At 46.3% G+C, this 14,489-nt stretch overlaps 1 protein-coding gene across 5 annotated transcripts in view; it reads left to right on the forward strand.

The window, feature by feature from the left end:
- The window catches only part of Zfyve26 (zinc finger FYVE-type containing 26), a 61,335-nt gene that overhangs the window by 10,316 nt on the left and 36,530 nt on the right, over nt 1–14,489 (forward strand). For 3 of the 5 annotated variants that reach the window (XR_008718792.1, XM_055595332.1, XM_055595331.1), the window contains exons 9-19: nt 544–710; nt 1,736–1,936; nt 3,836–4,444; nt 4,695–4,781; nt 5,743–5,811; nt 6,352–6,503; nt 9,374–9,575; nt 10,552–10,815; nt 11,926–12,045; nt 12,159–12,323; nt 13,817–14,035. Coding sequence is in view for 4 of the 5 variants with exons in the window: in XM_055595332.1 (XP_055451307.1) it covers nt 544–710; nt 1,736–1,936; nt 3,836–4,444; nt 4,695–4,781; nt 5,743–5,811; nt 6,352–6,503; nt 9,374–9,575; nt 10,552–10,815; nt 11,926–12,045; nt 12,159–12,323; nt 13,817–14,035 (2,255 nt within the window). In the remaining variant the exon portion in view is untranslated. The remainder of the gene's footprint in view (nt 1–543; nt 711–1,735; nt 1,937–3,835; nt 4,445–4,694; nt 4,782–5,742; nt 5,812–6,351; nt 6,504–9,373; nt 9,576–10,551; nt 10,816–11,925; nt 12,046–12,158; nt 12,324–13,816; nt 14,036–14,489) is intronic. The other 2 variants (XM_055595333.1, XM_055595334.1) reach the window with 2 other exon arrangements.

A 14,489-nucleotide genomic window follows, 5' to 3' on the forward strand; every position in this document is an offset into this window, starting at 1 on the left:
TTAAATAATTTGCACAGGGCTGCTGAGTAAGTAACCCTGTGTCATATATTGTCTGGGTCATAGTTCACTCAACCTGTGTTCATTGGAAATATGAACACATATTCATATGAAATCCTGCATTTCCCTATTAACTTAGCCTAGATTTGAGTCTCCACTTGGTTCTTTGTTCATCTCACCAGTGCTTCAGAAAGTAAAGTAGTCAGAGGGGTGAGTAGGAAGGGGTTCTCACTCAAAGTAAAGCCAAAGAAACTTACTTCAAAGCTACAGAGAGAGTAAAACTTAGGAACTTCAATTGTCAGACCCTTTCTTAGACTCCACTGACCAGAAAGGCTCTTAGATCTTTTCTAAATTGATGGATACAATTCCTTTAAGGTGAATAAAAACCTTTATAAAAACCTAGTAAGGTTATCTTATTCTAGACCTAGTAAAATATGGCTTGAGAAAGTGAAACCTGAAGTATTATAGGTCAGAGAAGAACAGCCTTGTCTCTGCAGGGCAATAATATAAACTGTCTCCCTGTCCATTCTCCACTTTCCCTTTCAGCAGCCTCATACCAAAGAGAGAGCTCTTATGTCACTTACATGGTGGAGACAGCCACTCCGTGCTCTACTCCCTCCATCACCTTACAAACCTTCCAGCCCTCAGGGAGGAAGAAGTTCTCAAGCTCTTACAGAAGGTGCCAACCAAGGACCTCCAGCAAGAGCATGATGGTGAGTTGGCTGTGGCACAGTCAGCCCGTCTTCCCCCTGGAGAATCTCTCCCGTGTGAGAGTAATCTAGACATGACTAGCAGGATAAGAAGCTGGTCCAGCATGTAGCCTCTGTGTTGGTGTTAGGCGCAGCTGTTATAGGATGTAGTGGCATTCCTTCCCTCTGCCGGTAAGGCGTAGGAAGTCCCATGGACATGCTCCCATCTTCATTCTGTGGGATCGTGTGGGACCCATTAGTCTACTCTAATGTCAGCGATGCCATGCTGGGCGATCTCCTCTGCATCATCAGCTCTGTGGAAATTCTTGGCAAGTGGTTTAATTAAAGCTTCATAAACTTCCTCACAGCACATTTTGTGCCCCCCCCCCCGCTTCCTTCAAACTCTGTTGAACAGAACAAGAAGTTTGGAGGAAAGACTTGCCAGAAACAATAAAAACGCCTCATTTTAACCTTCGGGTGTTGCTTAAAATTCAAGATCCTGTTAGTGGACTCTTTCTCGTTGCTGTCTAACATCACTGCCATAGTGGGGTCACACTCTGTCCCACAGGTCTGAGAACTTTCTCAGGTGAGAGTAGATGTTTCCAGCAGGGAGAGGTTGCCTTGGTTAACTTTTCAAAAGGACCTACCACAAACCAGTATTTGGCAAATTTCCTAAAAGAACTAGAATTCTGATTCACACCTATAAGTCCAAAAGGCTTCCAAGAATGCATTTGAGATTTGGCCACTGAACCCATTGAGATGTACTTGGAGCTTGGGACTTAAACTTCAAAAGGGGCAGTTAATAGGTCCATGACTGAGATACAAAATTATGTGGTATGAAATAGAGCCCAGGCAACGGAGGCTGTGCATCATATAGAAGAAAGGCTGATAGAAAAAAGAAAACAAAGCTGGTATGGATTAGGGGAAAGGCCTCAGGTCAGACATGTAGGCAGGTAAAAACCACAGGTCAACCCTCTTTGCTTCAGCCATGCTTGCTGCTCATCCCTGAGAAGGTTACCTTTAAAGTTTTGTCTGTTTCTATGTTTCAGATACCCATGATGCCTCAGTTCCTGAGCACCTGAGCTCGTGTCAGAGCCTGACCCTCTACCAGGGCTTCTGTGCCATGAAGTACGCTGTCTATGCCCTCTGTGTGAACTCACATCGGCACTCTCAGTGCCAGGACTGCAGGGACGGCTCCTCTGAGGACCTGGCCTTGGTAGAGCCAGGCAATGACTCTCTCCCCTCCCCAGGTACAGAGCTTTCCTGCCCCGGCATGTTCAGACACCTTCCCCGTTGACTGCTTTGTGTGGTTACTGTTCCCTTCCATGATGGAGTGCCCTTGATTTGAAAGTGCTGGGGAATAATGTCACCCATTTGTCAGCATCAATGGGACATGCCTACATCTTCATGGATCTTAATCTGATCATCTAGCATAGTATTTGCCAAACGTTTTTGTGTTTGTAACTAGACTCCATAGGGAAAATGCATTTCAGGGCTTGAGCGAGCACTAGCCGCAGCTGGGAGGTAGTGGCGCACACCTTTAATCCCAGCGCTCAGGAGGAAGAGGTGGGCAGATTGCTGAATTCCAGGCCAGCCTGGTCTACAGAGTGAGTTCCAGGACAGCCAGGGCTACACAGAGAGACCTCGTCCCAAAACAAACAAACAAAAAAAGAGCACTGGCTGCTCTTCTAGAGGTCCTGAGTTCAATTTCCACATTTCAGTTTATAATCCTCTGTAAGTATAGTCCCATGAGATCCAGTGTCCTCCTCTGATGTACAGTACATGCAGACAAAACACCCATATACTTACAGAAATACAGAAATAAATAGATCTTTAAAATTTTGACAGAATAACGTTTTATATCAACTCAGGTTTAAACTTAGGTATACAGTTTATATCTATGTATGTGTACATTTATTTTTTAAGATTTACTTATTTAGGGGAGGAGGGAGGGGCTCATGGGGGATACAAAATGAATAAAGTGTAATTAATAAAATATTTAAAGAAAAAATGAAAGAAATAAAAATCCTTATAGTGTCAATTAAAAAAAAAGATTTACTTATTTAATCTATATGAGTAGTCTCTCCACATGTACAGAAAAGGGCACTAGATGATATTATACATGGTTGTGAGCCACCATGTGGTTGCTGGGAATTGAACTCAGGACCTCTGGAAGAGCAGCCAGTGCTCTTAAACCACTGAGCCATTTCTCCAGCCCATATGTGTACATTTATGTATGTGATATATAAATTGAAGCCTAGTTTTAAGAAACAGTACTCCAAAAGGAACATACTTATGTTTTGTTTTGTTTTCCTTTTCCCTTCCTTCTTCCTTCCTTCCTTCCTTCCTTCCTTCCTTCCTTCCTTCCTTCCTTCCTTCCTTCCTTTTTTAAGTCATACTGTATAGTCCAAATGGAAATTTATGAAGCCCAGTCTGGCCTCCCAAACTCTGGGATTACAGGCATGAGCTACCATGCTTACCTCTGCATCTTCCTCCTCCTCTTTCTCCGCGTTGTTCTCTTCTTTAAAAAAAAAAAAAAAAAAAAAAAAAAATTTTAGGTATTTTTTTTTAAATATGTGCATATGTTTTGCCTGCATGTACGTCTGTACACCATGCGCATGCCTAGTGCCCCCAGAGGCCAGAAAACAATATCAGCTCTCCTCAGAGCTGGAGTTACAGAGAGTGTGAGCCATCATGTGGTGTGGGGTCAAACCCAGGTCCTCTGGGAAAGCAGCCGGTGCTCTTAATCACTGAGCCATCTCTCCACTCCCCCCCCTCCTTTTTTTTTTTAATGTCAGCTTTATTCTGAAGCTCAGGCTGTCCTTGAACTTGTGGCAGTCCTCCTGCCTCAGCATCCTGAATGCCAGGATCGGAATTGTGCCACCGCACCCTTGTGAAACATGGAATGGTTAAGAGAGGAGGCGACCTGAGATTATCTTTAGCATAACAGGAGGTTAAGGTAGGATATAGGGATAAGGAGTCCTTATTACTTTAATTCGTAGAACTGAAATAGGAAGTATTGGTCAGAGATAGGGAGTGATGTCACAGTTTAAGAGCAGAAGCGTGTGGAGTGTTCATTGGGCTGTGCTTTTTAGTATCTCACTCTCTCATCTCTTCCTCTGTCCTCTTCTCTCATCCATCCTCCCTAGGTGCTTCACATCTCTTCCCAACATACCTGGCCAGGTGCCAACAGTATTTACGCAGTATCCCCGACTCTCTGTGCCTGGAAATTCTGGAAAACATCTTCTCGTTGCTCCTCATTACCTCTGCCGATCTTCACCCAGAGCCTCACCTGCCCGAGGACTATGCTGAGGACGATGACACTGAAGGGAAAGGCCCCTCGGGTTTGAGGTCTCCATCAGAGAGCCCTCAGCACATAGCCCCACCTGAGAGGAGGTCAGAGCGGGGCTCCCTGGGACCCAGGAGCCTTGCTCATGCAATGCCAAGTTGTCCAAAGGCAGAGCCGAAAGACAGTTCGCCAGGGCCTCCCAAGCACAGCTTTTTGGACCTAAAGCACTTTACTAGTGGCATGAGTGGATTCCTGGCCGATGAGGTTGCAATAGGAGCATTCCTCAGCCTTATTCAGGAGCAGCTGGATAAGATCAGCAGCCACAGCACTCCTGAGGAGACAAAGCTGCCAGAAGGCCACGGCTGTTTGGCAGGCAGAGATGGACTGCAGAATCGCCTGCACCGGTTCTCAAAGGTTCTCTCCGAGGCCCAGTGGCGATACAAGGTGGTAACAAGCAACCAGGGCTCAGGTGAGAGGAGGGGACAGAAGGAGAAGAAGATCTAGAACGTGGGAAAGAAAAACAAGAAAAACAAGAAAAAAAGTCCCAGCAACGGTGGGCAATGGGGCAGGCATGTGGGAGTCATGCCCTAATCCAGGGCATGTGACAGTAGCAGCCTTGGGTAGTGCTCCACACCTCAGAGCTTAATGAGGGTCATCCCACCTGTTTCCACAAGGGGTCAGGTCAAAGCTGGTCACTGTGCATGTGTTTGCTGTTTCAGAAGAACAACCCTCCCGAAGATACCGGCCCACTGCCACAAGGCACGCTAGTCTGCACAGAGGTCGACGGACTAGAAGGAGCAGGGCAGGTGATCTAGAGAGCTCTCTCTTCCCAAGCCTTGTTCCCATTCACCTGACCAGGAGGCACGCTGCTGCTTGTCTAATGTTCTTTTAGGCTGAGCACATGGTCAACGAAACAAAAGTGTCCTCCTGCTTCCACCCCTTCCCCTTGGCAGTTTCTTACACAGCCATCCAGAATTTTCCGTGCAACATAATGCACATATTTTTTCACATATGCACAATACCACAGACACACACACACACACACACACACACTGTCAACACTCTGGGTAGACTGAAGGATGCCATGAGAGAAACCTGGGAAACTGCGCAGCGGGTCTGCTACAGCTCTATAGCTTATCAGTTGACATTGGGACACAGGCAGAGTTCCCATCTGCCTGAGTCATCTAAGCCAAGAACATGCATTCCATTTCATTTTCTCCACTGCTGCCTCTTCCTTCCACAGGGCTACCTCACCCATGGGCGGAGAGGACCCACTTGCTGGGTGACACAGCCTCCATAAGGCCACGCTAAGGGGCAGACAGCCTCCCCTGGCAAGTCTCGGCACTTAGGGAGGCTGGTGCTCCTCCTCCCAGGCTTTGAACAGGGCGGCCTTTGGCAGGCCCAGGGATTCCGGCTTACTTCCTACCTTTTCGTGTCCGAAGACACATACTTTAGTCAGAAAACATGACTCCTCCTTGCGCCCTTTGTTTCCTCATCTCATGATAGTTGTGCTTTTATTTTACCTATCTATTGCTAGTATTTAGCCATCAGATGTTGGTCACAAGCTCCTAGGACTCTTAAGACCCCACATGATAGAAGCCACTGGGATAGACTGCTACCTAGAGAGCTCCAGAACCACACCGTACCTGCCCTCCATCATTGCTCTAGTCATCCCTTATTCTCAGCTTACCCAGCTCTTGTAGTCTGACTTTGCACTTTGTACACTCTATGGAGTTGCTGGCTCAGTTTTCCTTGTTTTACCTCTAGAAGGCCGGGAAAGAGGCTCCAACCCATCCTTGGAAAGTACAAGTAGTGAGCTGAGCACAAGTACTTCAGGTGAGTGGGTCCCGACCAGCTGCTAACTCTAGGCAGCTTGCCTTATACAGACTTGCCATGTTCTGGGGTATAAACACCAGAGCTGAACCTCTGTTCTAGATTTATTCTGCAGATAACAGCAGATGTCAGCTGGGGAAAGGGAAAAAGCTTTCTCTCTTAGTTAAGTTACCCAGCAGCAAGGAGGAGAAGGTGGCTAGTCCAGAAAGGTAGCTGGTACTTGTATTCTAAGATGGTAGTAAATGGTTTCCCTTCATTTAAACAAAAACCTAGCTGGCCAGTGGTGGCACAGGTTTTTGATCCCAGTGCTTGGGAGGCAGAGACAGATGGATCTCTTTAGTTCAAGGCCAGCCTGGTCTACAGAATGAGTTCTAGGGCAGCCAGAGCTACACAGAGAAACCCTGCCTGGAAAACCAACAACTACAAAAAAGAATTAATGTTTCTTTTAGAGGGATAGAGGATCTTTTAGAGAGAATATAGGAACATGGAGAGAGGTGACAACTGTTTTCTCCCTAATATCTCCAATGTCCTTACACCCAACAGAAGGGAGTCTGAGTGCTGTGTCTGGGCAGGTAGAGCTGGACATCCGGTTACAGCCCCAACCTCAGAGTTCAATCATCCCAATGATGTTCTCCCCACCCGAGTCCCTGCTGGCATCCTGTATTCTCAGGGGGAACTTTGCAGAAGCCCACCAGGTAAGCGGAGCTGTAGCCACACCCAGTCTAGTCATGGTAAAGCCTGCTACAGGAGCCCCTACCCAGCTGTCCTCTATAGCCTCAGGGGAAGCCATCGAAAGTACTTGTCGTGCCTGGCAGGGGGTTACACTGAGCAGAAGAAATAGGATTTCCACATGTGCAGGCCCAGGGCTCAGCACTGCGGTTTCGAGACACTGAGCTATTTGTGTTCCTAGTGGAAGTGGTGTTTTAACAAAATAAAACAGCCACAGTGTTACTGCCTCGTAACAGTGAAACTTTTGCTGCTTCCTTCATTCTCCTGTGAACATATCTGTGTTTTTATATAACTAAAAAGCATAGCCAGCCGTGGGATGCACACTGTTACTCCAAGAAGGTGGGTCTCTGAGCTTGAGGCCAGCCTGGTCTACAAAGTGAGTTTTAGGACAGCCAGGGCTACACAGAGAAACACTGCCCAAAATTAAATAAATAAATAAATGAATGAATAAATAGATAAATAAATAAATAAACAAACAAATAAATGAATAAATAAATAAATCGATCAAAATGCAGATAGCTTTTGGTAATAAACAGAATGACAGTTTGTTCAGCGTATAGCATAAAAGCTAGCAAACTGGAGTGCCCCGTCATGTAACGAAAACAACACTGGAATAGCAGCAAAAGACTGAAGTTCTCTGAGCCTTGATCTTCCGTGGATAATTGTAACACAGTATACTTCCTGCTTTTCCCACCTTATAGTGAGGCCAAGAGGATTATACAGAGCCATGAGGAATGCAAGAATCCTCTGTGTTGTATAAACTCAATAGCATTAAGTACCACTCTTCTATCTTCAAACTTAAGTGCGTTTTTTGAAACTTAAAGCAGTCCCTAAACATTTAGGTTAGAATTTTCTGTGGTGTGACTCAAGTTGTTAAGTAGATCTAGGAGAAATTCCATGCTCAACTGATTTTAATTCCCCCTGTTTCTATTTTAATAATTAGGAGATTCTGGTCAAGGTAGGGGACCCCTCCAACCCTTCCTTTCTTTCTTTTGGTTGTTTTTGTGGTATTGCAGGGTCTCACACATGCTTGGTTTTACAATGAGTCACACTCCTGGATCAAAACTCGATCCTGGACCTCATTATTCTGTTGTTTTAGTTGTTTCCCAACCCTTCTTCAGTCGAAACAACTGGGCTAGGAGCTGCATGGTGCTTTCTCCCCTAAATATCCTGCATTTGTCTTCTTTTCCTTAAGTCTTGAGGGAGAGGGTATATATGTGGGGGGGGGGGTTATTTTTAACCTATTTACAAGGTGTGTGTGTTACAAGCAGTATTAACAGGAAAATAAAATTAGTTTTAACACTATTACACAGAAACAACCAATGTTAAAGATGTATGTTTTTGTCAATATTTTTCTAAGATATCAATGACTGTTATGTAGCCGAAGTTACCTGAAATCTAAAACTGTAAATTGTACCTTTTTGTTGTTGTTGTTGAGCATTTGCCTTGTGGTTTTGATTTTGTCACCTGATAATCATCTCATCATGTTGCGTTTAAGTATTTTTTGTTGTTGTTGTTCAACACACAGATTGTTTTCAGCTTTATAACAATGCTGTGGAAACATGATTATCCTTATGTGTAAAGTCTTTGGAATTATTTCCTTAAGAAAAGTTCTCATAGCTGGGCATGGTGGCTCACACTAGGGAGCCCAACACGGAAGAGGACTAGTGTGAATTTGAGGTCAACGTGAGCTATAGACTAACAGCCTGTCTCAAAAAGAGGTGGGAAATGAAGGAAAGGGGTCTCACCTAAATTACTGGGACAAAACACATATAAGGGCAAGTGAAAGGTGTCAGTGGGTTAAGAAAGGTACTTGCCACCCACCCTGAAAACCTGAACTTGACCCCAGGACCCATATGGTTAAAGCTGAAAATCAATTCCTGCAAGTTTCTCTCTGACTTCCTCACGTGTACCATGTTAATTCTCAGTCAGTCAATCAAGCAAGCAATGTGATTATAAAGATCTTTTTTTTCATGCATGTTTAAAAGGTTACCAAACTATTCGCAGCCATTGTGGCAGTACATCTACCCCTTGCGGATTTATTCCTACACGCTTTGTTAATGTGTTAGGTACAAAATAGCGTCTGTGCTGGCTAGTTTATTTCAACTTGACACAAGTTAGACTCATCAGAAAGGAGGGAGCCTCAGCTGAGAAAATGGCTCCATAGGCTCGGCCTGTCGGACATTTTCTTAATTAGTGATTGATGGGGGAGGGCCCAGCCCACTGTGGGTGGTGCCAGGAGGAGCAAGCCGGTAAGCAACACCCCTCCATGCCTTGCGTCAGCTCCTGCCTCCAGGTTCCTGCCCTGCTTGAGTTCCTGTCCTGCCTGCCTTCAGTGATGAACAGTGAGATAGAAGTGTGAGCCAAATAAACCTATCCTCCCCAAGTTGCTTTGGTTTTATCACAGCAACTAAAACAGAATCATTAACTAAATTACTGAGCAGGAAAAATATTTTCTTGTTTGTGTATTTTCCATAGGTGCTTCCTCTAAAATCGCCACTATGATTTGTTTATTTCCTACCGAACCTTTGGTGATTGGTTTATGAGCTTTTATAAGCCGTTTTCTATTGGGGCTCTTCCTAACGTTCAGTTCCGACCAGGTGTAGTGGCACATGCCTTTAATCCCAGCACTTAGGAGGCAGAGACAGGTGGATGGAGGCCACCCTGGTCTGCGTAAGTGACCAGGGCTACACAGAAAAGCCCTGTCTCAAAAAGAAAAATAATAATCCAGCACTCTCGGGATCCTGTAAAATCGCCATTTTAGGGCGATTTTAGCCTAACGAACTGACCAGCGTCCTATCTCCAGATACTACCACACTCCTCCTTGTCCTGACAGGTGGTCTTCATGTTCAACCTGAAGTCCTCACCCAGCGCTGGGGAGCTGATGTTTGTAGAGCGTTACCAAGAGGTGCTCCAGGAGCTAGCCCGCGTAGAACATAAGATTGAAAACCAGAGCTCAGACGCGGGTCATAACACTCTCCGGCGCACGGGCAGTGGGCGCTCAACTCTGCAGGCCATTGGCAGCGCTGCAGCAGCAGGTTCGTCTAAGGCGCAGGGGGTTGCTGCGGTGGCGACGCTGACGTCAGAGGCGGAGGGGTAGCTGGGGTGGCGACGCTGACGTCAGAGGCGGAGGGGTAGCTGGGGTGGCGGCATAAGGGAAGAAACCACCCAGATCTTCCTGAGAAGTACATATGAAAAGCAGGACACCTGTCCTAAAAGCCAGGAATCCTGACACGTCCGGAGCAGTTCCCTTGCCGAGTGCAACCTCCTGTGTCAAGGTTATCACATACCTGCCACTCAGTCAGCCCTGCGTATCCTCTGCAGCTTAAGCTACAGAACAAGACTGCTGTCCCTGGCTTCAGAGAACTGTTAATAGTTGTTCCCCTCTCTAACTATTCAGAGGTAAAGCATATCTCTTGACAGTTCCTAAAGTGAAAAAGCCCTTGTTAACCTGGAGGCCACGTCCCTGTTCCGGCTATGGCAGGAACAGCTGCCTTTCCTTCCTTCTCGAAGCAGAAGCTTAGCCCACATTTCCAGCTCTCCTCCTGGTCCCCAGATCCCACATGTCAGGTTCCTGTCATGAATTCCCCTTTGCAAACGCTTCCAGAAGTTTTTCAGAGCCTACTCAAAATATGTAGCGCTCGTACTTGTGCAGCCGGAGTTCTTACCCGCTGAGCCGTCTCCCAGCCCTCTCTTTACAACATAGGTAGACACATCTCTTCAATGTTTTTGACAGGTGGGGGCCCTAACAGCAGTAGTTAGCAATGTGGCCCCCCTGACCCAGGTCATTCTAGGCCTGCTTTTAGATCCTATTGGGCGGAAGCCCTCCCTCATCTCTGCTTCTGGGTTCATTGTGGCCTTCCTTTCACACCTTTGTTTTGCTTCTGTAAGGATGGGCCCTGATGAAAGTCGAGCATGCACAGACCCTGTGTGGGAGCCCCTCAGGCAGACTACTTTCCCACTACAGCTAGAATCACCTAACGCTTGTGCTTTGCTCCACTGCTGCATGTCCAGGGATGGTGTTTTACTCCATCTCTGATGTGACTGACAAGCTCCTCAGCTCCTCCGAAGACCCCATCCCCACGCTCCAGGAGGACTTTTGGATAAATGCTGCGCTGACAGAGACAACCACTCCTCTTAGAGAAGTTCTGGAAGACCTCAGTCCCCCTGCCATGGCTGCGTTTGACCTCGCTTGTTGTCAGTGCCAGCTCTGGAAGACCTGCAAACAACTCTTGGAAACAGCTGAGCGGCGACTGAGCAGCAGCCTTGAGAGCCGGGGTAAGTGGGTAGTGTTCGCCTCCCTCCATTCCCATTCGTTCATTCATTATTAGCTGTGACAAAGAGCTCAGCAAACCTTTAAGAAGTTGTGGGGGGAGGAAAAGGAGAAAGTGCTGCCCTCTTCTTAACGGCATTAGGATGAGTTGAGTGTTTCATATTCGCAGACAGCAATCTACAGTCATTTAGGGAAATTCTTTCCTGATTTATCATTAAATTGAAGGAAGAAACATACATTCAGCAGGTAAGTCAAAGGGTGACTAGATTTATAGGGAAGGAGAGAGAGGAGGAGGAGGAAGGAGATAAGTACAGTGGCATCTAATATGAAGATGCCACCAAAAAACCCACCCATCAGTACTTTTCAAAAAGAAAGAAACATTCTTTCAAGAAAGATACGAATGTGTGGGCTGAGGATGTAGCATGTGTAAGCCCTAGGTCCAGTCCGTTAGCCCACCAAAATTAGGTACAAGTGAAATGAATGCCATTAGACCACAGGCCCCTCCTGGGTGAAGGCATTGACCCTAGCCTAGGACTGCCATGCATCTGTAAACCAGGGTACAGGAAAATGTCCTAAGACAGGTACATGGAATTCTTAGAGCAGCAATTCTCAACCCGAGGGTCACGACCCTCTGGGGGTCAAATAACCCTTTCATAGGGGTCACCTAAGAACATTGGAAAACAGATATTTACATTAGAATTTGTAACAGTAGCAAGATTACAGTCATGAATTAGAAGTGAAAATAATTTTGTGGTTGAGGATCACCACAACATGAGAAACAGTATTAAAGAATCACAGCAATAGGAAGGTTGAGAACCAGTGATCTAGAAGAAGGGTACAGAAAGGTATACGAAGGCAGATTTGGTGATTAAAAAAGACAAATTTGATTCCAGCCCACTCATGCCCATGGCTGAAGAGAGCAGGAAGGCAGATCCCTTTGGCTTCAGTCAACAAATCCCACAGAAATGCCAGAGGTTGAGTCTGCTGTTGATGGCTGAGGCATCTTACCAAGGTGGTCCCGGAGCCTCAGGCATGGCATTCATCAGGATTACACAAGGAACTGCAAAACTGACCATCAGCCTCTGAAAGTCCAGCTTTTCCTTTGTCTATTTCAGGTCGAAGGCTAGACCAGTTTGTCCTCAATCCCGACGGTATTCGAGGCTTTCCAGTTGTCCTTCAGCAAATTAGTAAGATTCTCAATTACCCACTCACGTTAACCGGACTAACAAAATCGGGTGAGTTGCTTTACTCCCCCATCTTTTCTTCCATCTTTGTTTTTTCTGGACTTAGAACAAGAAGTCAGCAGACTTTTTTTTTTTCTCTCTGCCTTTTCACATATTTTCCATAGAGAGTCTAGAAGAAAGGGGAGGAGGCGCTCCTCGGTGGAGCATCTCTGAGCTGCTTCAGATGTGCTGGCCCAGCCTCACCGAGGACTGTGTCGCCAGCCACACCAGCTTTGCCCAGCAACTGGATCAGGCTCTCCAGTCACTGCGCAACGCCCTAGCGCTCCCAGGTACAAATCTGTGTGCACAGGAAAGGGTAAGCAGAGAAGAACTGAGAAGGGAGCTGGGGCAGCCAAGGAAGTGTGAGCATTTTTGAGCAGAGGCTCTGCACCCCAGAGCCGGGCTCAGCCAGCCCTTTCTAGCTAAGCAAGGCACATGTCAGGACTGTGCTTCCTTCTTCCCTGACTCTAAATCGAAAGGATGTTTGGCACTCTTATTAGAAGTCCATTTTTTTCACTGCTGGTGAGAAGTATACCCAGATGGTAAAGAGCTGCTATTGACCAACCCTCCCTAAAGCTTCATGCGCTCTTCACAAAACTGCTTCACTCCAGAGACAACAGGGTCAAACAGAAGTATATGGCCTGATTTCTAGAGTCCATACTCTTCCTGACAGAGATCACTTGCCCACATGGCTGAATTGGGATTTGTATCTGTCAGTCTGTCTACCTTCTAAGTGTGGTGACATAATCACCTATGTCTTATTTTTTAATTTTTTATTAATTACACTTTATTCATTTTGTGTCCCCCCATAAGCCCCTCCCTCCTCCCCTCCCGATCCCGCCCTCCCTCCCCTTTCTGCATGCATGCCCCTCCCCAAGTCCACTGATAGGGGAGGTACTCCTCTCCTTTCTGGTCTTAGTCTATCAGTTCTCATCAAAAGTGGCTGCATTGTCCTCTTCTGTGGCCTGGTAAGGCTGCTCCCCCATCAGGGGGAGGTGATCAAAGAGCAGGCCAATCAGATTATGTCAGAGGCAGTCCCTCTTCCCATTACTAGGTAACCCACTTGGACACTGAACTGCCATGGGCTACATCTGTGAAGGGGTTCTAGATTATCTCCATGAATAGTCCTTGGTTGGAGTATGAGTCTCTGGGAAGTTCCCTGTGTTCAAATTATCTTGTTCTGTTGCTCTCCTTCTGGAGTTCCTGTCCTCTCCAGCTCTTACTATTTCCCACTTCTTACATAAAATTTCATTCACTCTGACCAACAGTTGGCCATCAGGCTCAGCATCTGCTTTGATAGTCTGCAGGACAGAGGCTTTCAGAGGCCCTCTGTGGTAGGTTCCAAGTTTGTTTCCTGTTTTCTTCTTCTGGCTTTCAGAGTCCCTCTGTAGCAGAGGGCACCTATGTCTTATAAACAACCACCGCACTACATAGAAAGCTCCAGTGGGTCCCACATCATCTTCTGGCCTCTGCAGGCACCCAGATTCACATACACATGCATATGTATGTGTGGGTATGTATGTGTGTATGTGTGTGTGTGTATATATGTATATACAGGTATATATACAGAATTGGGAATGGTGGCCCATGTCTTTAAGCCTAGCACTCAGGAGGCAGAGATAGGCATATCTCTCTGAGTTTGAGGTCTATAGACTGGGTCCCACAATAGCCAGGGCTACAGAGAGAAACCCTGTCTGGAAAGACAATATTTCTTTTTAGGAATTGGCCAACACTAGAAGCATAGAATGAAGCCACATTTCTTCTCCACCCTGTTCCCCTTCAGAGCCCAAGAGTACTCCACTCACTTCCCTAGTGGAGCAGGCCGCGCAGAAATCCCCTGAGGCAGAAGCCCACCCTGTGTACATCCAAAGTCAACTCCTCCAGAAAACCCTGGGGAAACAGACGCTGGTGGGCACCAGGCAGACAGACTATGTGGGAGCCTTCTTCAGCTACTGCAGCACCCTGGCTGCAGTCCTTCTTCGGAGTTTGAGCTCTGATCCCGGTAAGCAGCAAGAAAGATACGGAGTCATGACCGGCAGTTACTGAGGGAAAGGAAGAAAAGCAATTCATTAAGAGGCTCTTTCTAACCTGGCGGTGGTGGTGGTGAATTCTTGTAATCCCAGCGCTCGAGAGGCAAAGGCAGGCGGAGCTCTGTGCGTTTGAGGCCAGCCTGAGAGAGAGTGCAGGACAGCCAAGGCTACACATAGAAAAAAAAAAGAGATTCTTTCTAGTTACATAATAACCAAGGCTATCAGATTTGTAAAAATCTTTTATTCATCTATCTATTTTATGTATCTTTGTGCTAAGTAAAATTACACAGCACATGAAAATTCTCAATAACGTCTCATAGAATTGGTACTTCAAAAAATATCTCTGATATCAAGTGTGACGGCACATGCCCATCATGACAACACTCAAGAGGGCAGAAGCAGAAGGATCAGGAGTTCCAGTCCAGT

Source organism: Psammomys obesus, unplaced genomic scaffold (genome assembly GCF_907164565.1).
Source record: "Psammomys obesus unplaced genomic scaffold, mPsaObe1.curated_primary_1811, whole genome shotgun sequence".
Lineage (NCBI taxonomy): Eukaryota > Metazoa > Chordata > Mammalia > Rodentia > Muridae > Psammomys > Psammomys obesus.